The 27,389-nt window shown below is 35.1% G+C and overlaps 1 protein-coding gene across 1 annotated transcript in view; it reads left to right on the forward strand.

Annotated features, from left to right (window-relative positions):
* The window catches only part of gukh (GUK-holder), a 116,160-nt gene that overhangs the window by 70,355 nt on the left and 18,416 nt on the right, over positions 1 to 27,389 (forward strand). Inside the window, exons 2-4 of the mRNA XM_014237019.3 lie at positions 12,951 to 13,309; positions 21,876 to 22,183; positions 24,243 to 24,473. Coding sequence (XP_014092494.3) covers positions 12,951 to 13,309; positions 21,876 to 22,183; positions 24,243 to 24,473 — 898 coding nt within the window. The remainder of the gene's footprint in view (positions 1 to 12,950; positions 13,310 to 21,875; positions 22,184 to 24,242; positions 24,474 to 27,389) is intronic.

The following is a 27,389-nucleotide window of genomic DNA, read 5'->3' on the forward strand; positions in this document are numbered from 1 at the left end:
CGCAGTCTTTCACATGTACAACTACTTGACTTGAATGTTGCAGGTTGCATGTCTCGGTGCTGTAGCTTTGTGGCCTTGTTTGTTTTATGGCATGTGGTTTGTGGCATGTAGCATGTGCCGTATGCAATTGTCCAGCTAATGCAGCATGCGCTGTCAGCTGCTTGGCTGGTTGCGATTTTAAATTCGCAACAAATGCAAATTTTGATAAGCATACTTCATGCAATTAAAATTTAAGCAGCAAGTATGAAAGCATATAAGAGTGCGAAGTGAAGGGAATGTGAAATGTTGGAGCCTACTGGGCATATAAAGAAAGCTATTTGACATGTCTGAGTTTATTTCAGATCATTCTTTGAAGATCATTCTTAAAGCTACGTACTTGTAATAGATTAAGGCAAATGAAATAGTATAAGGCATAAGCGACAGCGGAGTGTGAGAGAGAGGGAGAGCGGTATGTTGAGTGTGTTACTTAAATTCTTAAGTTCAAAAGTTTTTTAAATATTTAATGAGGGCTTCTCTGGTACTCAATGTCAAATGTCATAGTCTGTTCCAAATTCGAAGAAGATCTGCTTAAAATCCAGTACACGAGTATTTTCGCAAATAATATTAATTCATTTGTTTCAATCAAGTAAATGCTAAAGAGAATGAAGTTTTTAAAATATAATAATATTTATAGAATTTAAAAGCACTCAACCTGTATACAAAAAAAGTTCTTAAATTAAAAAAAAAATTTCCGAAAATTAAAAAAAATTCTAAAACTAAAAAATACATTCTAAAATTAAAAAATACATACCAAAATTTAAAAAAAAAATTAAATATTGTAAATACTCGTATCATAATTTTTAAATTTAATTTGAAAATATTAGAAATTTTTTTAATATTTAAAAACAGTTTTTTATTAATTTTAATTATTTTTTTAATAGTTATGAATATTCAAAATTTCAATTTTAGAAGAACGCATTCAGCTAAAGTTTTTATTAAAATAAATTTTAAACACCATTTTTTTAAGAAATATACATACATATGTATATGTGATTGTATTACAATCTTCATATATTTTTGTTTAATCTTAAATACGTTTCCATTCGATATTTCTGAAATAAAAAAAAAATTTTATAGTTTTTCTATTTATTTAAAAACAGAAATTTAAGCTAGTTACTCAATTTTTTCTTTTAAAACCGAAACTAACTGTATATTTTCATACAATTTACTGATTAACCGCCTAAATGTAAGCAACATTTTAAAATTGATGCACAAGCTAACTCCACAGCTGTCATTCGCTAGTTCGTAATTCCGTTCTTGGGTGACCAAAAAACTTTTAATACATTTTTCTTTTTGCAAGGATGATTTGTCATTGTACAATATTACTATATCAAAAACTTAATTGCCATATTTAATATTAACAGCTATATTTTGTAAAAATAGATGTCATGATTGAGAGATTTAAAAGCGTAATTGTCATTTTAGTATTAACGGTTATATACGGACATCTGTATATAAAACCCTTTCTTTAAAAAAAATTTGAACAGCATTTTGAAAAAACAACGAATTTCGATTAATTTTTTACTTTATTGCAGTTTTTACTACTTAAAATTTTTAATTCCATAAAGTATTAATTTTTTTTACACACATTATTTATTTCCGCTGTACGTTTTCAATATTTCACTTTATTATTATTAAAAAATATATAATTACCAAACAACTTATTATCTTCATCCTGTTTCTTTTTTGCGTCTGCTTCTTCTTCACTTTTTACATCCGTCCACAACTGCATTTCCTTCTACATCAGCGGCCAGTCATGCAATAACACAAGTCATGCCGTTTCTTCTTCTTACATACACCGGCATTTGTGCAGCTTAAGCTTGATACAAACTTATTTTTATGTACATACATACATATGTTTTAATATATTTATATTTGCTGATTGTGGAGCTGTTGCTGGCGGTGTTGGATGTAGTACCACCGGATAGAATATTTTAGGGTACAATGAACTGTCCATAATTGGAAAATCCAACTAATTAAACTGTAAATTGCATTTTTCCTGCAAACTCATATAATTTCAATTTTTATTCACCATTACTATATAGTCTTTGTTTTATGCGATTGTTGCTATTGTCGTTTGGCTGTAGCCTAATATTATTGTTCTGCATTGCTAAGTTCTCCAGCTTATGTGCGCTTCGACGTCGTCTTTGTCTCGACTGCGGCTTGTGCTTCTTTCTGTTTCTGCCGCTGCTTCCACAGCTGATTGCTCTCAACTCTTTATGGTTAAGCAACATTTTTCTTTTTTTTTTGTGTTTTTTTGCTTGCCACAGCACAAAGCGTTCGTCTGGAAGCCATTAGCTCAGCATAGTTTTAACTCGCTGCAAAATGCAACTACACTTCAGCTGGCAATTCAGTTGTCATTCAATGCTTACAACTTATGGCAGGCGCAGCTCGTTGGTTGCACCAAGATTTTCCACTCGCATTCATGCATGTACGAATGCTTATTACATACATACATATATGTGCATGTCTATATAAGTATGTGCATATTGGTATGTGTGTGTGTTACCAGCAAACAATGTGTTCAATACAATTCGCTCGATGCGAAACGCTTAACTTGTCTGCAATTTATGACATTTTCATTGCAGCCAATGGGCATGTGTCGGCATACACATGAACTTGAATATATGTATTATTATATATATGTATAAAATACCTAGACGTACTATTAAATACTGCAATTCCAGTGACCGCAGCAGCAACCAGCCTCTTTTGGAATGGTATTAGTCAATTGATAGAAGCTCTATAGCCATATATGATATGCTCATTTGTCGGAACAGCCGATATTTGATCTCTATAGCATATAGCTGCCATACAAACTGACCGATTCAGTTATACATATAGTTCTTATAGAAATGTAACTGTTAATGGTGTCAGTGCATTTAACGTTTTTTCTTGTTTTTTTCTAAAAAAGTTTACTAACCTAGCCCTGGTTTATTTTTTGAATTTTGCTCAGACGAGATCAGTGGTATGAGTTGTTTGATTGATTAAAGAGAGAGGTCATAAGAAAGCCTGAAAGACGATTACCTTTAAGACATCATTAAACATATTGTGTTTGAAGAATCAAATCGAATCAAGATATTATACTATAAACTCTTTATGTATAAGATACTCAAGGATTGCCAAAACATCAATCAGAATTCTTAAATTTTTTAAGCCCCGAAGGCTAAGGTTAAGTTTTAACAAAAAAGCAAAAAAAAAAATTTCAATAATTTTGCTTTTGTTATTCAGAATATAATAAGCAGTTAGTGTTAATAAGCCTTAAATTTCCACCGGGTTATAATACTTATACTAAGAGCTCACGCAACCACTCAAACAATGGACTTGCTGCCGCTGCTACAACAAAACGCTTTCCATATTTTTTTCTTTGCAACGATACTGCATTGAGTGTTGCATGCCGCACACAATCACACACACAACCATATACACATATGGTATATAGACAACATTTAATCGCAGCGTCTTCTTATCCTCAATGTGTCATACGTGCACTATATGGTCACAATCAGATGCTCTTGCTGTTGTTGTTCTTGTAAACGCCGTCAATGCATGCTGCATCATCAACTTATGCCGCATACTAACTCATCATCGCTGCACCATATATAAAATGCATGTATGCACTAAATTGCATGATTGTCAGACATTACCAACTAACTATGAAGTAGTCATCATTGTTGTTGTTCGCTGCTGCAAAATTTTTTGTTTTTTGTCGCATACACGGCATTTGCACCCAACCGCCCAACTGAATGTTGTTGTGGTTGTGTGTGCAAGTTATATTGGCATTGTTGTGACCTGCGGCTGTTGTGGCTTGTCCATAACCATCTCCTAGGAAACTTCAGCAGCCCCCGTTAGCTGTAGTAATATCGGCATAGTCATCGTTATTGGCAGCGTCAATGCTAACAACCGCAAAGGCAATTGGTTGCAACAGCAACAACAACAGCAATGGCTACGACAATGTTGCTGATGCTGACGCTGATGACTTTGAGTGCCAACATCAGCAGCCAGCCAAGTCAATAGCGATGGGCTATGCCATCTCCTCTTTGTCCAAGCGTTGTTTGCTCTGAATTATGCCTGTGGCCACAATGACAATAGCAGCTGGGTTGGTAATGCACTTCGGTTAATATGCTGCCAATGATTTTGTGCTTTTATATGTGCAACATAGACGGATTAGCAGATATCTGTATGGAAGTTTGAGTATTTATGTGGGTTGTTTAATTAAACTTTAATGATTACAACTAGCAAAACAAATTTTTGAACTGTAAATTGAAACTGTAATTGGTTCTATTATATTATATATACTTGTATTAAGGTAAAAATCAACCTACATACATAGAAAAAAATATTCCTGAAAGGAAATTTTATGCTCTACAAGAAACAGTGCTTGATGATAGTCGTGTTGACATCAGAGAAATAGCAGACGATCTCAAAATCTTTTATGGATCGTCGTTTATGGTCGTCGACGTTTTTTTTTGTCAGCCAATCTATCAAAAAATACTAAGATTATCCAAAAGCTATTTTAAATTTACCGTAGAAAATTCAGAGAGCACCAGCAAAGTGACAAACGTGTCACCTCAATCACAGCTCTTGCTGCGCTTGCTGCTATGTAACCTGCCAGCTTGTTGACTCGACACCATTTCGTGCCACAATAGTTACTTTTTATTTGTTGCATGCACCACATAAAACAAAAAAAAAAAAAACGAAAATGTATCAACGGCTTCAAGCGATATCTGATGTAGAGCCATAATAATCATATTATACATACATATGTACATAACCAACCAAGCCAAGCAACCAAACGTCGAACGAACCAAAAGTGGCAAACAGCTATGCAACCGTGTTGTCTAAATTTTATGGCAATCGACTGCTGCCACAACACTTGTCGCACAAACAAGCTGCAAGTAACTATACGCCCACATATATATATGAATATGTATGTGCTGACGAAAAATTCGAAAATCGGACAAAAATATATATTATAAATTGTGCGTTTTCGCACCAGACTCCTAGAGCGCTCCACATTTGAAATATTGATATGGCTTAGCCTGTCGGCTTGCGGCTGAAATGTTGCAAGCACATATTTGTGCACATAACTGTCCTCACAACACTATACTACATATTTGTATGTGTGTGCTCGTTGCGCAAACATTTTACGAAAATGTGGAATCGTTGCATGCAAGTTGGCTGTCATCGCCGGATTCGCCATCGGTATACGCCATCAATTTCAGTGCCATTGCCGTCATCAGTCGGCGAGTGCCAATTATTGGCCATACGAATACATACGTTTTCATATGTATATTGGTGTTCATTGAATGATTTAAAGTATTTTGGCATTAAAGTGAAATATTTTCAGTTGAATGTTTTGACATTTGTTGCGACATGCAGCTGCGTTGTTGAAATGTGGGAAACTATTAAAGCATTATTTAGCTGTTATATTTTTTTATGTTTATAGGCATATTTAAGCTCCGTGAAATTGTCTTTGGGAATATTTTGATGTCTAAATAACTTCGATGTAAACCAAATTAAATACAAGTCATCAGAGTTTCAAACCATTTTACAGCATATTTTTATACTCTCGCAACATATTGCCATAGAGTATAACAGCTTTGTTCACTTAACGGTTGTTTGTATCACCTAAAACTAATCGAGTAAGATATAGCGTTATAAATATATATAAACGATGAGGATAAAGAGACGAGTTGATATCCGGGTGACTGTCTGACGGTTATTTGGTACACAGGATCACATTAGAGAGGGGCATATGCAGTTTAAAATTTTTTTAAAAAGTGGGCGTGGTCCCGCCCCCTAATAGGTTTAATATGCATATCTCTTAAACCGTTCGATAGCTATAATAACGAAATTCTGTGAGGACAAATATCTGTAGCACCTCTATCGACACTGTAAAAATGGGTGAAATCGGGTGACAACCCCGCCCACTCCCCATATAACGGTACTGTTAAAAACTACTTAAAGCGCGATCAAGCACTAAACACGCCAGAGACATTAAATTTTATTTTAAGAACCACGTTCAAAATTTGACAGTGGGAGTGGCACCGCAAGCCCATATTTTGGGATCTGCTTAACCGATTTCAACCAAATTCGATACATAACATTCTTCTCATATTTCTATGTTATAGTCCCAAATGGGCGAAATCGGATTACAACCACGCCTATTTCCCATATAACACCATTTTAAATTCCATCTGATTCTTCCACTTTCCACTATGCAAATCAAGCAATATATATATAAAGAAATCTTAAACGAGTATACCGTTTGACTTTGCGAGAGTATAAAATGTTCGGTTACATCCGAACTTAGCCTTTCCTTAGTTGTTATCTTTAATATTCATGCAACATAACTTCAGTGCAAAGTTACTAAATCCGGTTTTTAGAAGAAGCTGTAGCGTTTTCTAAGCGCTTGTATTTGAGCGCTGCTCGATTGCATAAAAGTTACTAGCGAGAACAACAAGAAAGTTATTCGGGTAAATTCAGTACTTGTGAGCTTTCTACTCTAATGCTTCTTGATTATGCCAGTTTACGTGACTTATGCCAGTTGTTTGTTCGACTCGCTTTTGTTCAAACATCGTGATGGCTGCTTCACATTAATTGAAGGTGCTTTAAATCAAAGTTGCAAGAGAAACAATTGAACAAAATCTACAACAGAATTTTGGATGAGCATCAAATGAGGTCAATCAAAATAGTTATCACTCTAATAGTATATCAAACAAACTTGCACGATATATCGTTTATGAAAATTTGGATATGCAATATTTTACACAAAGGGGTTCACCATCAATGGGCCCATTTACGAGAATTAATCATATTTTCCGGATCTGGTACCCAGAGGTGTTTTCCCTGTTCTAAGGCTTCACAGGAATGATCGCTTTAAATAAATCGACGAAAAAAAGGGATTTTCTTTATAACGATACTATACGACTATACATTCTCTGAAACTGACCGAATTTGTAAATTTATTTGAATATAAAAAATCCGAATTTATTGAGAGCGTGCTGCAATGTGCTGCCAACACTTTGAGGTTGTTAAACTCCGTTTTTCGCACTTCACGCTACATTTCTGCGGCGATTATTTTTGCGCATTCAACCATTTATGTGCGATTGCATTACTTTTATATATTTTTAATTGTTATTTATTTTTTCGGCGGCAAATTCTTTCGAACACCACGCTCTTGTGCGCACAAAGCACACATATATATACATACTCACATACGTATACATATGTAGTTTTCAAGCACCGATCCAACCTGTCTGAGTCAGCGACGGCGGCGCACATTGCACATGCTCACCACGACACTGACTATTTGCATGCACTACAGTGGAACGTAGTAACAACAACAACCAAAAACGCTAAATAAATGGCAATAAAGCGCGTGATAACAATAAAACTGCAACAACAACAACACTAGCCTTGACTCTAACTGCACTGTGTTTTGATTTGTTTACTTTTCGTTGTAGTTATTTGCTGGCGAATTGCGCTGCAGCGGTATTTGTAATTGATAATTGCGCGCAGCGGTAAATTGTTCGCAATGAGTTGGCGATATTTCGAGCGCTGCGTCAGCAACAGGCAACAAGTGTCAGCGTTATGTTCAAATACACAGGCACACAAATGCATGATTTCAGTATTTTTTACACATCCATATGCACATATGTGCATACATATGTGTAAACATGCAAGTGCACCCATTTACATAAGTATTTATTTCCATATTTTCCATTTGCTTTTCCTGTGCTTTGCACGCTTGCCAAGTCAGTATTTCAACGTTCACGCTGCGTGACGGCGCTTGACCGTTAAAAGTAGTTATGCTTTGAAGTTTGAAACAAACATGAATGCTAAATAAAGTTAATAGGGCTCCAAATAGGCGGCTGGTATACAATTCGATTTTTAATTAAACAAAGTATGAGCATGTGTTTGTATATTTACACTTAAAATGCTGAGAAACATGAACTGGTAAAAAAAAATGTATAGATCAGCAAAGTTATATTAGTTACGCATACCATGAGAGATCCATAAGGTCCGTTTATAATTTCTAAAAATAAATTTTTTTGGAGTATTTTACTCACTGCTCCAAACATTCCCTGTATATTTGTATTTCTAATGAAAATGTGTAAATCTTCAAAATTGCAATAAGTTAAAGTCCACTATAAACACACGCTGGAGTTTTCGGAAAGCAAAGTGAAAATCACTTTTAATAAATACAAGGTGCGTTTCAAAGTAAACAGTAAAAAAGTAACAAAGTAAACTCTAGCCATCTATATGTCGGCTAGTGCGTTAGAATCTGCTATCCTTCCAGTAAAAAGTATTTCATGACATTTCATCTATTGGAAGTGAAGTTATTGCGTTTTAAGTGTCAGTATGTTTTTGTCATCGGTGCGAAAATGAGCTTCGAACAAAGAGCCAACATTAAATTTTGTTTTAAAATTGGTAAAACTTTTACCGAAACGTTTCAATTTATGGCGATGATTGCCTATCCCGTGGAAGAGTGCACGAGTGGTTTCAACGTTTTCAAAGTGGTCGTGAGGACATAAATGACGATGAACATGTGGGCCAACCAAAAACCGTGATCACCGAAAATTCCATCGAAACTGTGCGTGAATTCATAAAAAATCAGCCGAAATCATCATTGAAATTCATGGAAATAGAATTGAACATCTCCAAAACATCGATTTATCGTATTTTGACCGAACATTTGGGCTTACAAAAGGTGTGTGCACGGTTTGTTCCGCACAAATTGACTGACGACCAAAAATTAACATCATTAAAGAGGCAAAAGAAGACCCGAACTTCCTTTACAAGATTGTGACTGGTGGAGAAGTCAAAAGTGAAGACAATGCTGATTTGTTTTTATGATTCCATGGGTATTGTCCACACACATTGTTCCACCCGGCCAAAACGTTAATGCGGTGTTCTACCTTGGAGTTTTGAAGCGTTTGGTGTGCCGTATTCGACATGTTCGGCCCGAATTTTGCGAAGATGGAAGTTGGCGTTTGTTGCACGATCATGCGCCGTCTCATAGATCGACGCTTGTGGCCGATTATTTGACCAAAAATCACATTTTATTAATCAACCACTCCCCGTATTCACCTGATATGGCACCGTGGGACTTCTACCTCTTCGGAAAAATGCATTTGCCGATGAAAGGAAAGCGTTATGAGCTAAAACACTCGTTCGACATGCTTTTGGACCGTGCAGAAAGCTGTATTAAAGCAGAAGGAGATTATTTTGAATAAACTAAATTGATTTTGCCGATAAAACTATTTGCTCTGTATTTTTTGTCTTCAGAAAGATTATCGAAGAAAAGCTTTTCAAATTGCAACTATCTATCCTTCGATTAAGTCAAAACGGGATGCGCACTTTGCGTGAAAATTTGTTGACGAAAGTCAGAAAATCAGTATTCCTATCAGAATTGTTTCTGAATTGTATATAATACATGTTTCGCAAACAAAAATCAATAAAAAAAAGTTTCAAAGTTGTTAATCTCCCCATATTGTTAGTTAGAAATAAAAAATTGATATTCCTCTTCTGCTATGAAGAAATAAACATTTCCTGAATCTAAATAATTTCATTTATACTTCTGTTTTTATTGATACTGCCCTGATTTTCACTTCTTTGATTCAATCTAAAGCACTTACTAAGCATATACTCGTATCCATATGAGAACAAAAAAACCTTGAAATGGAAAACTAAAAACTGGATCATCAACATGAAGGGAATTCTACTGATTCATAGCAAACAGACAGTATCATAAATTCCAAAGCCAATCTATCTTGATTTGTTAATATTAAAGATAAATGGTTTTTTTTACCCACTAAGTTTGACGAGCTGAGTCGATTTAACCATGGCCGGCAAAGTAGTACCTCAGTTTTTAAGATGTGGATCTGAAATTTTGCACACACTGCCGAAATCGGACCACTATAGCATATAGCTGCCATACAAACTGAACGACAAAAATTCAGTTCTTTTATGCAAATTTTGTTTGGGAAAGGTATTATAGCTTCTGTGAAACCGAAGTAAATACTGAAATAAAAATAAGAATAAACAATTTATACTTCCTGAAAGTGATCTAGACATCCTACTATTTTAGAGTGATACTTTAATTATACTTTTAGTAACTTAAAGCAGAGCTTCTGACGTAATTTCTATAAACCCAAGTAGTAAAAATCTGTTTTACCCATAGCTACTTATTTATCTTTCTTATTGGCGAATATTTGTATGTATATGTAGTACATATGTAAGTGTTTTATGCATATAGTCGACTTTCGAGTACGCCACACCCATCACTCGCGCTTTAAAAAACATTGAAGCACATTCTTATAAACACACATATGTAAATATGTATGTATGTATATGCATTTACATGTGTAAATTCACAGTCTCCAACATGGCGAACTTGAAATTGAAAATTGAAATTATATTAAGTGCGCGACGAAATTGTGCTCATGATGCTGCCGACCGCCGATGGAGAACGGCCAGCCGCCACAAAATTCAGCACAGTGGCGCGTCATTAATGGGGCTACTACTGACAATGTGAGTTTGTATATTGCTAAATAAATGTTGTGTGGTGTGCTTTTGTGGCACATGAGAGGTTCGTGCAATTGCCAAATGTAATGGCTCCATAAAATTACGCCAACGGCTCTAGACAGTCGGTGGAGCATGCCGACAAATGTCGTAACGTGTACTTCGTTGGCTGATCGCATGACTTTACTCACACTAGCCGAAGCAACATAGGCTGGTAGCAGTTAGTCGTTGCATATTTTGTTGGTGCCCCGCCCAAGTGACTGCCTGTCCAACTGTTGGTCTGATGAACAATCAGAAAGTCAGTGCTCAATATGAGTTGCTTTTTTCCACAACTCTCATTGCCAGTTGTCGGTTGTAGCTGTCCAAAGCACAGCCGCAGTGATGTGATCAGCAGCGACCTTTGATTTGCCTAGGTTATGTCAGTCTTTATTGCTGCTGTAGACTCGTTGGTTTTTTGACTTCATAATACCCTGCCCTTGCTTCTCTCTCATGACAGCTTTAGTTGTTTAAGTAGAATTTTTAAGTTATATGGTTTCGAAATTTTTGATTTAAGAAGTTTTTCAAAAACCCCTTAAAGATCAAATGATAAAGTTGGGTTCTTTCAGCTTTAAGAATTTTTTCCACACTCTCATGCGCAATCAAATGATGTTTGATATAAGTAAGTGTATTTGGAAAAAAATTGTAAAATGAACATGACGTTTTCAAGTAACATAATTGATTGCAATAAAAAATAGCCTGCCAATAGCCATCTAAATTAAAGTCCATATACGCCTTGAAATTGCTTGCCGACCGCTTGTAATTGATCTGGAATTCTCATATTAAGTGTGCAAAATGCAAATTTACTCCACAATTCAAAAGTCATTCCCACAATCGTTTCTCAGTCAATTAAATGTGCAGCAATAATTCTTGAAATGTGCGTTTATATGCGAGTGTAAACGGATAAATGCTGAAGACCAAGCATCGAAACAACCGCAATGCCCTTTGGGTTATATTTGACCATGGCTGGGTGTAAATATACTTGTATAGGTAAATATACTTGTATAGGTATGTATAGGAGTAAGTAAATAAAATTGATGTTAAGCAGTGATTTTTATTGCTGCATCATAAATCGTCCTTTGTTCGATGCTAAAAAAAGTGTCTTATATGCCATAAATATGTAAATTGTTGCATTTGTTTGTAAAAAAAAAATCGCAAAAAAATAAACAAATCAATATATAATAATGTAAACTTTGCGCGCCTGAAAATTGTCGATTTTCTTTGTATCTGCAACGGTTTGTGTGCACCTACGCACTAAGCTATATTTACATTAATTTAAATTTTTTTTTTTTATAAATTCTGCGCACCTTTTTAATTGATATTCGCATTTCGAAATAAAATTGAACATCTGGCATTGGTTTATTCCTAGAGCAGATATAATCATTTCGTATAAAAAATATAGAGCCATATACATTCATACGTATATACCTAAGTGCATAAGTGGAGCAGTTCGTATGGGAAATGTGCGTATTCGAGAGAAAAAGCGTTGCGTAGTAATGGCTTCGATTTCAAGTAGTGATATAGTTCGAGCAAAAATAGTTTATGAGCACACAGTAGATGCCTAAGAACATTTTTAAACACATGCAAATCAATTTTATTTTTTAAATATACTTTGAACAGTTTGCCACAAAGTTTGTAACACCCCGAAAGTAACGTCGAGTCCCAATAAAGTAAAGTATACATATGTATATGTTATATAAATGATCAGCGTGTCGAGCTGTGTCAATTTAGCCATGTCTGTCAATCCATCTGTCTGTCTGTATATACGCGAACCAGTCAAACAATTTTTGGGATATCAATATGAAATTATGAACATGTCCTTTTTTCCCAAGAATCTGCTCATTTGTCGAAAACACCGATATCGTACCAATATACCACATAATTGCCATACAAGCTGACCGATGAGATGATTGTATGGAAAACTTTTTTATTTGACAAGATATTTGTATAAAAAAACTTGTTCACTTGGAGAGATATATTTACGAAATTTGGCATAAATAATTACAATTTAATTTGGATCGGACTACGCTGTCATGTAAATTGAACTAATCAAAATCAAGTCCTTGTATGGAAAACTTTTTTAATTGACAAAATATCTTCACAAAATTTGGTTAATTGTTTAGATTGGACCACTATACGATATACTTGTAGCTGCCATACAAACTGAACTCTGATGACACTCAGAGCTTTTCTTCTATTTTTAAGCTGCAGTTGAACTTTCTACCGCATTTTTACATATATATTATTTTAATCAATAAACTAAGCAATTTTCGCCAACATACTTATAATATTTCCAAGCAATATTTTAACCTAATTTTTTCTTCTTTTGCGTTTTTTACTTCCAGCTGAGAGCGACCTCTTAACTTTCGCGCAGCGCAAAACGCATTTCGAGTGCGACAAGTCGCTTCGCAAGGAGCTCTTCACCGCCACCACACGTCCGCCCAGTGTTCGTATACTGTATGAGGAGGCGGCCCGAGTTAGGCCAACACCAGCCGCCCTCGCCTACCACTCACCGCATTCGCCACGCTCGTTTACATCGGCTGATGGGGCGATGGTGTGCGGCGATGCCGCCAACGCGGATTGTGCACCGCTACTGGATGGCATGAGCGCTGGCGACTTCGATGAACTGGTTTGTACGCCCGTCTTTGGCAAAACCAATCGCAAGATGCACACCAGAATTGATGCTGAAATTGAAATAAGATTGGTGAGTTTGCAATAGCAGATATTTTTCTAACTTTATATGTATATACTCGTATACAGATGCACGTTTGTGTCTTTGTAATTTAAGTAAATGTTTAAGTGTCTAACATTGCCTGAGCTTCGCTCATTTTCACATACGCGCTGAAGTCCAAAAGCCGCTATGACTCCTAACGGTTGGCAACTTCTAAAAAGTTGCCACCTCACACACACACACACTCGCACAAACGCGTATATACATATGCATACAATATGGCGGCATGATTGGTAGTTTCTGCATTCCCAGTACGGTATTCACCAGTTTTTGCTATTTTAAAGCAATTTAGTTGCGGTTGTATATGTTCCACACACAACGTTTGACGTTGTCTTCTAAATCGGCTATCATGTCGTTCGTACCGGCTGTTTGTAATTCGAATGTTGTAATCTCTGCGGACTTTTTGTATTGGAAATGGTCATGTTCTTAACTTGATTGAAAAGTTTGTAAGCCACTCTTAAGTGTAGAAACGTATATGCACTGGTGTGTGTGCGTTAACGGCATTGCATACTTCAGTGGTTGTATTGTAGGTGAAAAACGGCAGTGCGTTAAAGCTAATGTTTTTTCTCATTTTGTATAAATGTCTGTCATTTATTAGCAAGGAAGTTACCAAACGTTGTGAATATGAAGTTAATATTTCATAGAAAGACGGCATGCTTATTTACAAATAGACGTATGTGTATAATGTGTGCGCAAGCTTTTTGTGGGAAAATTCACTTAATAAATTGGTGTAATAAGGATGCTGGGGATTACTAGTTTTTCTTTTTCTGCATCTTGATTGGTTATTCAAACGCCTGACCAATAGAGAAGGCTAGTTGAGCTTATCACAACTTATGTTTTTCAGAGTCACAAAAAAATGTTGAAGTTGGAAGATACAGTTACGTGAAATTGAGCTTGATATGGTGAAAGTACTTGTTTTTCTTCGTTGTACAGAGGATATTTTCGCCATAAAATTTGAAAGACAAATATAATTTGGTTAAATCGTAAGACTTAATTTTTCTGAGTGATATAATTCTTTCCCTCCGAACAGGGTATATTAAATTTGCTACGAAGTTTGTAACATCCAGAAGGAAACGTCGGAGACTCTATGAAATAAATACATATATAAATGATCAGCATGACGAGCTGAGCCGATTTAGCCATGCCCATCTGGCTGTCCGTTTATTACGCAAACTGGTCTCTTAGTTTTTGAGATATCGATTTGAAAACTTTCACACGTTTTTTCCCCCCAAGAAGTTGCTCACATGTCGGAACCGCCGATTTCGGAACGCTATAGTTATAGCTGCCATACAAACTGAACAATCAAAATCAAGATCTTGCAAGGAAAGTGTTTTATTTGTGAACGGTTTTATAGGTTCAGTGCAACCGATATTAACGTTTTTTCTTGTTTTTTATAAATTTCTAAAACACTTAGCATTTTTAATGTAAGAACAGATGATTTTTAAACTCGTCATATAAAACAAGATAGCTAAACGATACTCAGATGGCCTACTAAATATTATTGACTAATGAAAATTTTGAAATCGGAAGTCCAACTGTCTGTGCCAAGAAAATATTGTTATTTATAACTCTCATTTTAAACTGACATGAGGTTGCATTTATTTCTCTCGCAATACAATACCCACTACGAGCTACTTAATTTAATTCTACATTCTTCTTAGAAAATATTCTTTGGACTTAAGGATCTATACAGCGTCAAATAGAACTTGCTCAAGCGAAAGGAGGAGCTTCAGCTTTTGTGTTATAGAAAAATTAGAAGAATTTCTTTTTTTTATATTTAATAACTTATAGACGGATGGATCTAGGATGTAGGAGAGAGGTGCTGAAGATATTGATCGAACACTAAGCTAGACTCTATACTGCAACGAACAGTATATCCACCGGTTTTAGAATGTGATTCAACCAATTTCAACTTTCACCCAAATTAAACTCAACAAAGAATTGGGAGTTGATTTAATAGCGGTCTTTTCATACATAAAGCGGTCAATGAAGCTCTCTTCAACTGGACCTTTTATTTATTGATTGAGAAGAAGTAGTTAATCAATTATAATTTCACCCATAATCCGTTTATTCGCTTTGTCAATATATATAATATAACCGTTATCAACATGCTATTTCGTTATCGGGCCGTGTTTCAAGACTTGGTAGTCCGAACAGTTTTTAACTAACGAAAATTCCAAATATTCGGCAGGTACATCTATTAAATAAGTGCGGACACTAAGCAATATCTTCTACCGTTAAGAATACAGTAACTGTACTCACTTTCAGCCAACAATGTATTATACGCCATTGACCATCATTTTGAATATTCAAAAAATTGTTAACAATTCTGATAGCCGAGGAAGGGAAAAAGTAAAGCAAAGCATTTTACCTAATTAGCTAACTCACCCAAAAGAAGCTAAAGGGTCGCTCAATGACTTTCCAAAGTCTTATTGTAGTTCCGAAAACACAGAGCTCTGCTGTTAAATATTTATTCGGAAAATAGCCACAACTCCTGTCATCCTTGGCGGTAAATTAGAAGTTATAAATTTTCTGTGCCATACTTAAAGCTGAAAGCATACATACTTTTCTTAGTTAGCGCTAAATTTAATCAAGCTGAAAGCATACATACTTTTCTTAGTTAGCGCTAAATTTAATCAAGCTGAACGGTATAGCTAAGCAAACAAGCAGGCATTTTCTTAACCTTAACAACACTTATGTTCTCCTATTACAACTGCTATTTATTACGATGAACATAATAGTTTTAATCCTGTGCGCCATTAGTACAATGACAACTTTTATGCTAGAAAGTAACTAAAATAAAAACAACTAAACTTTGTACACAAACACCATTCCCACAACAAGCATGAGTATCGAGTGAGTCCTTAATCTTAAAGTACCCGCCATGAATACGTCTTCCAAATTGTACTTGTATGTATATATGAATACAGATCCATATGCATATACATTTGTAGCTATATTAGAGCGCCCGCAACTCTCTATTAGGCTGGGCTAAGCATTGCGATAAAACATTTACACATAAATGTCGCCAATGCGTAATAATGTTATTTAAGAGGCAACTGTTAAAGAACGCAGCTCCTTCACCGCATTTTATTACGACCGTACGAATGGCTGTAACCGAGCTCGCCTCACCACTCAAAGCCCGCTAGGCCAAGTAGTGCTTTTAATTTGTCGCGGTCGTAAAGTAGATATGTGAACACAATTGTATATGGGCATGAGTATAACTCGATACGAAAGTTATGGGATTAAACGTGAATGGTGGAGCAGAACTCTTGCCGGTGCGTGTTTACGTTTTCTTTACCTGGCCTTAGCTACGTTGGTCATTAGTGGCGAGAGGCTCATTGAAAGGCTTTTAACTAACGTGATGCGTAAATGCGAAAAGGATTAAAAGTTAGGCTAGATATGTGGTGTTGTCAGCTGCGCGGCAACACACTGTGGCAACGCTAATGGCTCCAATGATAGACACATTATACGGCAAGGAGAACGCGCAAATGAAAATAGTGTCAAGTGAAGAGTTAGAAGCCATCGTGTCCCTATCGCAACAGAAGAAATATGGCAGAAATTAAAAGCTATGAACCACCACTCATCGCTCGATTGGTGAAAGTCAATCCGTGCGTATTTTCTTAATAGAGTTGCGTACCATAGTGTTTTTGAGAACCCACAGAGTCCAACAGTAGCACACACATTCGCTAAAGAATTGATTTTCCGGAATTTCACTGGAACTGAGTTCTAATTTGTTTACTCATCCAATGCCCCAATGGACTTTGGTGTTAGATAAACGAAAATAAAGCACTAAGTAAATATGGCACAAGTGTTGGAATTGAATTGTAGCAGCATAAACAGAGGCACGCCAGTTGACGTGGTGCTTTTAGATGATATGCCACATGTGTCATACATATTAATATGTATATGTACATACCTAAAAACAACTGACGAGTCCATATGCATAGCAGAGCGTGTGTTCTTGCCAACATTTAAGTGGAAATTTCACGCCTGAAGCAAGTTGCCAAAGCAAGCAGCATGGCAGACGTAACCGAAACCATCCGACCATCCAGTCAGCCGGTTAACCAATCAACCTACCAGCCACCGAATCAGGCTTTCAGTCACTAAAGCAAAGTAATCAGACAATTTGACTTCAGTTTCTGCAAATTGGCCACCGGCTAAGTTATAAAATTAGAATATTTTTGATGTTGTGGTTGGTAAATATAAATACATATACAAGTATATATATATATATATATATATAATACATTTTCTTATACTTTTGGAGTTATATATTTACTTATATCCTTAAATTTACATGTGATATGAAAATGGTACATGGATTATATTCATGAACAGTGTTCCACAAAAATAAAGGTACAAAATGTACTTTGTTTGGTAGTCGCTGGAGCCAATTATATTGAATATATGTGGAGCCCTCTACAGGAATTGTCAAACTATTTTATATATTATATTTTTGATACAAATGTCTTCCACAATATCCATTAGCCGATCAGAGTCTAGTACCAGCTCATTTGCCCGAAAACTTCAAGACGTACATCAGTAATCACGTAATCAGTCAGCTTTCAGCATAGCAACTATTCATCAGATATTTTATATGTATGGAACTCTGCTGCTGTTTTAATTCATCGAAAAATTTAGACAAAATAGAGCAGGTTAAAATTTTCAACTAGGGCCCTCAGATAACTTCCAGTTCAGTATAAATGTATATATTATTCCTCTCAATGCGTTCTTCACTGTAGCGGCGACATCTGGTCGTTTGTGTCTGAGCCTATACTTTTGCGGCAGACAGTAGACATGTCTACAATTACAGCTTAGTTAGACCTCAATTAGAGCCTGGAACAGTAAAGTTTTTTAAGCTGAGCAAGTGCCATTTTGGCAGAACTAACTGGATTTAACTCACGGAGGAGGATGATATGCTTACATATCCCCTATAAGAATAGAAATGTATGAATAGATATGTATAGACAAAGGCACGGAAGTTGTTTATTTAGGACAAGATTCCTAGTGGAAAAAGTTAACATAAGACAAGTAAGGAAGGGCTAAGTTCGGATATAACCGAACGTTTTATACTCTCGCAAAGTCAAATGGTATACTCGTTTGAGATTTCTTTGTTGATTGACCGATATTTTCAGTAGAAGGTCAACTATAGGCACTGGGGTCGACATATTCAGTACCTAGGTGCTTGAACAGTTTTGGTTCGATTTAGACAATTTTTGGTCACAAGGTGGCATACTTTAAACGTATTATTCACCCAAAGTTTTACCCTAATATAGTCATTTTTGCTTGATTTGCGTTATATGAGAAATAGGCGTGGTTGTAATCCGATTTCGCCCATTTTCGCACTATAACATAGAAATATGAAAAGAATGTTATGTACCGAATTTGGTTCAAATCAGTTAAGCAGATCCCAAGATATGGGTTTGCACCTAAAAGTTGGCGTTGCCACGCCCACTGACTCCTATAAAGTCATCTCATACCATCCTAGAGATAAAATTTAATGTCTCCGGCGTGTTTAGTGCTTGGTTTATCGCGCTTTTAGTATTTTTTAACAGTGCCGTTATATGGAGAGTGGACGGGGTTGTCACCCGATTTCACCCATTTTTACACCGTAGATAGAGAATAAAGATATCTTAATTTTTATTAAAGTTACAGCTTGCACAGACGGACGGACAGACAGTCACCCGGATTTCAACTCGTCTCTTCATCCTGATCAATAATATAAACATAACTCTATATCTAACTCGATTAGTTTTAGGTGATACAAACAAGCGTTAGGTGAACAAAACTATTATACTCTGTAGCAACAAGTTGCGAGAGTATAAAAATGCATAAGAATTTGAGAAATTGTACATCATGATAATTATCTATACTAAGGATTAATCAAACAATTTTTTGGTCTAAATTGTAAAGGAAAGTTTTTGCCATAAATCTAAAAAAAAATTTTTAAGAGATCAGTAATACGTAAATATTATATGGTACAATTTACAAAAGACGTATAAGGCGGTTAGGCTTTTGATTCAAACTGCTGGCGAAATCCCTTTGAAATTTTTGAAATTTATGTTTCATATTAATGCGAAAAAAATCGTCCAGCTTTATATGGAAAGCATTTCAAAAATTTCTATTTCAAGGTCACACAATCTACCACCCATTTCCTGTAGGGTATGTATTTACATAGAGTCACATACACTCATACATACATTTCTATGTAATTTCTGACCAGTGCTGTAGTCTGCGTCGTACTGCGCTTCAAAACGATCTTCAATGCCAACTCTCCGCATCAACAGCATCGCCATGCCTTTATATTCAGAGAAAAGCAACATCAGCAACATCAATGCACTTCCAACAGCAATCGCCTTGGTTGTAGCCTTTCCTATTTGTTCCTCCGTTTGTTGTTGTTGCCGTATTGCTGATGCTGCTGCTTGCTATTCGACCACACATCGTACAGTTCCTATGAAAGTTGCACAGATATTAAGCGTATTATTTATGACCACAGATTAGAGACAACGAGGCAAATACAGTGCATAAACAACCGCGCACTACACACACACACACACACATGAGAATACATAATGTTGTTCAAGTGCGAGCAAGTATGTAGTTGTCCAGTGGTCCCTAAGAGGTATTTTGCAATACCCGTTTGGAATTTTCGGATTTCAATTTTGATTGGTTTTTGTCGGTCTTTTCTTTTTAAGAGTGTAAGGCTTAAAATTACCCGGAAAACAGGGGTTTCACACAACTTATTGATTCTAAGGCAGGTTACCGATATTAAAATAATTTTAAGCTTTGAAGTTTAAATCTGTTGAGATGTGAAGCCATGACTGATTTTGTGATAGTCATGAGTACAATGGCGGGTTTCATACTACTTAAAAACTAGGAAACACATTTATATAGTTTGAAACGCTTTTATCTATAGATTCAATCCATTTTAATTGGTAACATTTTCAGAAAAATATGCCAAGATAAGCCTAAAAAAGGTTGGACTCGGAATTTTTCTAAGTTGTATTAATATTCATAAATTTAATTTTAAGGCAGAAGGAGATGAAAGATTGCATTACTAACCTTAAAAACTATCGTTTCGGTATTCGCAAAATCAGAAATTTACTTTTTCATTGTAGTAGTTTTTCCCATAGGGCCCGAGAGCCACACTACGTTCACTTTTTCCCATAACACATACGATTTCCATTTTTTCTCCATCTTGCTTTTCTACATAGATCTTTTTTGTTTGCGCTCGCGAAAAGCAATGAATAAATTAGTGTGCGAAAAAATTTGGAATAAGTAGCGAGTACTTGGTGTGTTTGGCTGTGCAATCATGTAGTAAGCGCAGGATTTCCGCGCAATTCCTCTTCCATAAGCGGCGCTCAGTCTTTGCCACCGACAACTGCTACAATATTGTCTTTATTTTATTTGATTATCTACTCTACTTTCTCTCGTCGTCTTCTTAAATGTATCACCAGATTTTGTTTGTTTTAGTTTGCAGGGGTTTTTAATTTAATTTAGCGTAAGCTTTCTGCTGCCAACTGAATTTTATTATTTTAATTTGCTTGATTGAATTTTTATACGCGTGAAAATGTGAAGAAAAGCATTGCAAATGGCTTTTAACATTTAATTTACTTAATTTTTTCAGTTAGTTCAACAAAATTGTATTTATTTTTAATTTTGTTTTCCACTTCTTTCACATTTCTCTTCCGTAAAGCGTCCACAGCTTATTAAGAAATGAAATTATGTATCAAAAATGACGGCACACGATTGCTTTTGGGCTTTTGTGAATCGCGTGACATAGTCGCATTTTGCATTTCTGCATGTGGCGCTGGAGTGTCCTGCCCTGTCTTAGCCAAAAATTTCGACCTTTCAAAATTACTCTTTCTGAACTCGGTTGTGTGTTCATAAATTTTGATAGATATTCTATTACGCCCAAAACGGGTTGAGTGAAAAAATTATTAGCGTTTCGCGCTGAACTGACCTCGACGCGATGATTATACTTGCAGGTTATACAGAGGTTTTCCTTATTCTAATCAATTTAAGTTCTTTCCTTGCGGCTGAACAAATGTCTTCCTTTATGCTAATAGTTTTTAGCTAATAAGAATTTAATTAGAAACATGAAACGTTTGACCTAGCCTAAAAGTTTGCGTTTATGAAAGCGCTATTCGAAGGGGTCAATTGGATTCTTAAGAACAGTGGCAAATATTGATTTATGTTGCTTTATGGTATGTACATATAGATTTATTAATAAGAAAATGCAAATAAAATGGTTTCACTCATGACTTTTGTGTATTATGACTCTAACACACGACCAATTCCTACATTTTTCTCTTCAGAGCCACAATAATTTGTAGGTTATCCGCATAACCTCGATAGTTCAAGCATTTACAAAGACTTATGTCACCGTTACTTATGAATAACAGAGATTTTTACACACATTTATCGCCTTATTGCTTACTTATCATTTTTCTTCTATAATTAATAAAACTCGTGACATCACTATTTTGTAATTTATTAACTATTTAATTAAATTTTCTTTTTCGTTCTTTTCCAGCCCGCCGCCATTGAAGATCTCCGCAAGTGGACATCGAGCGAAGCGTTAGGCGACATGACGGTCACACCCGATTGTATGCATCATGTTGACACGTCCATTAGCACCTCGATGGTGATCGGCGATAATGGGGTATTGACACCCGCCCTATCTCCGTCCGTGCTGTCGGCCGATGCAGTCGACGCACTCTACGCCATAAATGTCAGCCAAATTGGCGACAATACGCAACTGCCTAACGATATAAATAAAGATGTGCCTTTGAATCATCGACTGCCTTCACCCGAGGAACAATGTAAAATAATAGCTTTAAGGTGAGTTGCGACGCGGGGTCTACACACATTTCTTTTTATTAATTACAATTTCGTGTTTGCTTGTGCCACTTTCTTAAGTTTGTCACTTGTTGTTAAGCACTTCGTTTCTTTCTCTACAATGCCAAAGAAAAATCTAAAATGAAGCGTGAGCATTTGTTTGTTAGTTTTGTTAAATAAGAACCATTTAAGTAATGAGCTTTTCGTCTTACTTCGAAAATGCAAATTATACACAATGATTTTAGTTGAGCTTAAAGAAATTAATTGCTGAATTTGTAACTGTGTGTAATTTTAGGTGTGTGGGGCTAGTAAAACTAAATTCTATGAACTTAGCTACTATAATAATTAATTACGTACATTTACAAGAATTAAACATAATAACATTAGAAAGGAAAGATAGGTGTTTACACTAATTGGAGACAGTGGTGATTTGATTATTCAACAGCGGAAGCTTTTATGGTTTATAAAGCAGTTGCATACAATTTTTGTAGTCAACTAAAGTGTTTTTAGTCTTCTTCATCGGTTTCGTAAATAAGAACTAAGCTTAAAAAACTATATATCTATCAAAATACTTTTAGTTAACCGCATTATGGAACTAAAATCTTTGTGAGCTTCGTTTGAGATAGAATTGAACTTAAAAAGCTTCTTGAAATTAGAACCCACCGTTTTCATTTTATTACTTTTAGCAATTACAACCGAAATGATTACGAAAACTACCAGCACCACATCTCAATTCTTATAACCCCAATATGCCAAACAGATCCACTAGGGTGGCAAATTTTATTTTTCAGAAAATAATATTTGGTTAGATATGCATGTTCGAATAACAAAATGTTTTCTCAAGCGAAACATTTCGATATAACGTATTTTGAGAACTCACTATAAATGTAAACGACACGAAAAAGCCTATAAAATAACGAGTCCCGGGGAAGTCCTATACACAAATTTTGTTTTTCACGGTAACTTACTTAAGATTTAGGAAAACATTCGTCAAGAGGAACGATCTTGTATACCTACTACCAACTGATTAAATTTTACCCGAAGTAACAAAAAAAAAAGGACATATTCACATATTTTAATACAAATCTAATTTTTGGAGCGCCATTCGCTAGATTGCTGGACAGTTTCGACGTTATATTCATAAACCCATGTCTCGTCATCAGTAATGTGGCGTTTGATTAATGTAAGGTTCTGTTTTTTTGCGACATTTACTCGTCATCATTCAAGTCAAGATTCAACTACAATATTTTGGTACGAGTTTAGCTTTGGCACACTTCATACCTAAAAGAATAACCAAAATGTGTTCAGTCGATCCGTAAGAAATGTTGTCTCTGCTGCCAACCCGACGACTTCGAGACTCTGTTTCTATTAACTCCTTCGTTGCTATTCTCATTAACAGCGGTGGATGGACGACCGCAGGTGTGTTTTTGATGACTTCACGACCTCAACTGAATGCATTGTGGCACTCACAACGATTCCCGATTAAAAAAAGGTTGCACCAATCTAGGAAAAAATAGTTGTCGATATGTTATACGCGCGTAGTTTAAATTAACCACTCAAATTTGATCAGGTGATATATTATACTGAAAAAAGTAGAACAATTATTGCAAAAAACACATTACAGCCTCATTATTATAAATTCAGGCTACTAAGTATAAGTATATTTGTACTATATGATTGAAAACTAACACATACCCTAATTTAAATTAAAAAGAGAACTTCGTGATCGCTTTTAATGGCAGTGAATGCAATTAACCTCTAAATTATCCATTCCAATCGACTGAGAAAAATGTAAAAATCACAAAAACAAGTTGCTTTAACTGAGCTAGCCAATAGCACGGCAAGAACCAAGAACCGACTCTGCCATTAAAGCATTCGCTACCAGTGGACCATTAGAGCTACCGCTCTTGAGCCGCCTCCTTGATTGACTATTTACAATGCAATTTTGTTGTTTATCCAATGCGCTTGCTTTGTGTACTTGTAGCCGCCGATGAATGCTTTCTGCCAACAATTTGCTAATAATTTTTTTTGTTTTACTTCTTACTTTATTCCTCTACACCAGGTATCCAGCCGAAGTGATCTCGGTGGACACGTCGGGCAAACGTTTCCAGCGCATGTGTGCGGCGCGCAAATCTACAACCGGTTGTTATACCGGCAACATGGCCGAGGCGAACAATTTGAACGATGACGTACAAACGGTAAGCCGACGTTCACGTTCGAGACGTGTAGGCGGCAAACGACGTAACACAATCGCCGGCACCGATCAGAAGGAAATTCAAGATGCGGCAAATGGGTATGTTGTTGTTGTCTTATCATGGTTTCGCTGCTTTAGGTTTTCCTGTTTTTAAGTTTATCAACGACTTTGGTGGCTATTCTGCATTTTGATGCGAGTCAATGCCTTCAATGCGCATTGAGCAAATATACAGTAATGTGCGAAAATGTTCGCGAATTTAAAATTTGTAAATAAATGAATGTTTTTTGATTATTAATTGCTGAGTGAAATTATTAAAAATACTGAACCAGCAGACTGTAATGTGCAGAAATATTCACGAATTATGATATTATAAAACAAAATTTTAGTGAAAATATTAAAAATATTTAAAATTAAATTGTATTTAAACGAAATCAACAAAAACTAAAGTTTAAACCATGAATTATGCGACAATATAAGAATAGCTGATAATAATTTAAAATATTATTAGTGAAATATTCAATTGATGTAAATACGTGCTTTTGTCGCCCATTGGGCCAATTTTACAATAGTTACGTATAAATATTAAAATATTTCGACGTACATATATTAAAGCCATCGCTATCAGTTATTCATTATACAAAAAATGTTTTGAAAGCGCTTTAATTTACTTTGCTCTCTTCTTGACCCGCTCGTTTGCAGTTTAGCCGCCAACGCATAAATAAAAATACATGTAATTTAAAATTAAATATTTAAGTATTTATACATAATATGTAATGCATATATATCCTAATTTAAAATGTGAACAATTGCGATCAAAAAGTATTTATTTAAATGCGAATATACATACATACATTTTTTGTATAGAAATATTGCAACCAATATGTAAAAATATTAATAAAAGGACTGAAAAAACAAACTAAAGTTTTTTGTGCTCAAAATTATAGCATTTTTATTTGATTGTAAATATTTCATGCATTCACATACATAACTACTATTTATTTGTAATCTCGATTGCATTTGCCCCAATGTAAATAACGCAAAGCAAAAAATAATAGTATTTAGGCGTATATATGCATACCATACCATTTTAAACATATACATATATATTTAGTAAATATCATACATTCATATTACACCAGAGCCATTTATACATACATACATACATCTTTAAACACCTAGTTGAAATTATTGTGATTTTAATTATTTGTTATGCTGTTTACTTTCGTTTACATTTAATTTCGAATGAGTTTTTCAAAAACAAAACTACTAAATTCCTTGTTAGTTATAGCTAAATAAAAATTTTTAATTGAATATTTGATGTTGTGTTGAATATTGACTGCAATAATAAAACAAACAAAAAATATATGTTCTTTATTTGCCTAAACAATTCACAGCATGCTTAATGTAAATACAAATTACAAACATATTTATGTTGTTTCGATGTGTTTTTTTATTCATACATACTTGTACATATGTATATGAAACAAAAATATTACACTTTAGCTGTCGCTTAAATATTTGTAATTGAATGGTACAGTATATGTTGTAATGAAAAAAATAGCTAAAGACTGCATTTGCAAAAATAAACTGCTACTAAACCAACAATGCAACCAAAACTAACAGCTTAACCAAATTTAATTAAAATTAAAAATATGCGCCGAAAGCTCCGCTCCGTTAAAAAAAAGGCAAATCACGCGACGCTCTATACATATTATTTAGAAGTAGCATAACCGACATTTGCCATTCGCCAATAACTTAACACATCTCCACATACAAACATACAAGCATACAGAGCTCACACTTTAACGGTTTTGCGCATACCGCCTACCGCCAACATCCAAGCATCCCACCACCAGCAACAACGCAAGCAGCCATATTGTTACAACATTTTTATCATCAAACAGTTCATATTTATGTCATAAACATACACAAAACTCAGCCTACAACAAATAAAGAACAGTAACAGTAAATTATAGTTTACAAAAACAAAGAAAAAGTCAAACGAAAGAAGCGCTTGAAAAGTAACAATAGCAAATAATGCCTAACAGCAGCATAAATCAATAAAAGGATTTCAGTATTACAGTAACACTCAAACTTCCACCAAGCAGCAACATACATAACCTACAACAACCACACACTACATACTAGCCAAAAATTTGCAAGTGTTTTATGTAAAATACATTTTTATAAAAACTCATATTCATAATTCACATTTTCGCACACATTCGTGCCGCACATTCCTTCATCGTGATGCAAGAACTGCGCGGCACTTCAGTAAATATCCATAAATCTGTCCACACCATTAGGTGTTTCAACGTGATTTTTTATATGGTCGTTCACCGTATATTTTCTGCAAACCTACATCTATACATATAGATAAACACATACTCACAAGTGTATTTGGAGTGGATCCAATCTGCCGAATGAAGTTATTCCGATTCACTGCATTAATGCGTTCACTGCATTTTATTCACAAATTCCCTTGAATTGAAGCTTCGCAGCAGGCAGCATGTGTGTGTGTGTCGAAGTGCAGTTTTGTTTTTGTTTGTTTGTTGCAATTTGATACCATTTCGGATGTTGAAAGCAAAAGTTAATTTACTTATATTTTATGCTTTTCTTGTTTATATTCTCAATATTTCTTGCCATTGCAACACTCCGAAGCTCAGTACATTTTGGTTGTTGGTCGTTAAAGCTGGTCTCAAATATCAAAAAAAAAAAAACAAAAAAAAACAAAACACGTAAAATTCAATATAAAGTCGTGTATATAAGTATGCATATACACATTGTTGTACTCATAAATATATATATATATATATGTGTATAAGACTCAATGCACCTTCCCGAATGAACAAGCTGAGTTGGCGATTGGCAGTTTTAAGTGATTCTTGATTAAGTTACATACATACATGTGTCTGTATGTATGCTATATACATATAACATATACTATTTCTGGATGAAGTTCAGTGTTTTCTTAAATAGTATACATCTAAGAATTCCGTTGGATAAGTAGTTACG

Source organism: Bactrocera oleae, chromosome 2 (assembly GCF_042242935.1).
Source record: "Bactrocera oleae isolate idBacOlea1 chromosome 2, idBacOlea1, whole genome shotgun sequence".
Lineage (NCBI taxonomy): Eukaryota > Metazoa > Arthropoda > Insecta > Diptera > Tephritidae > Bactrocera > Bactrocera oleae.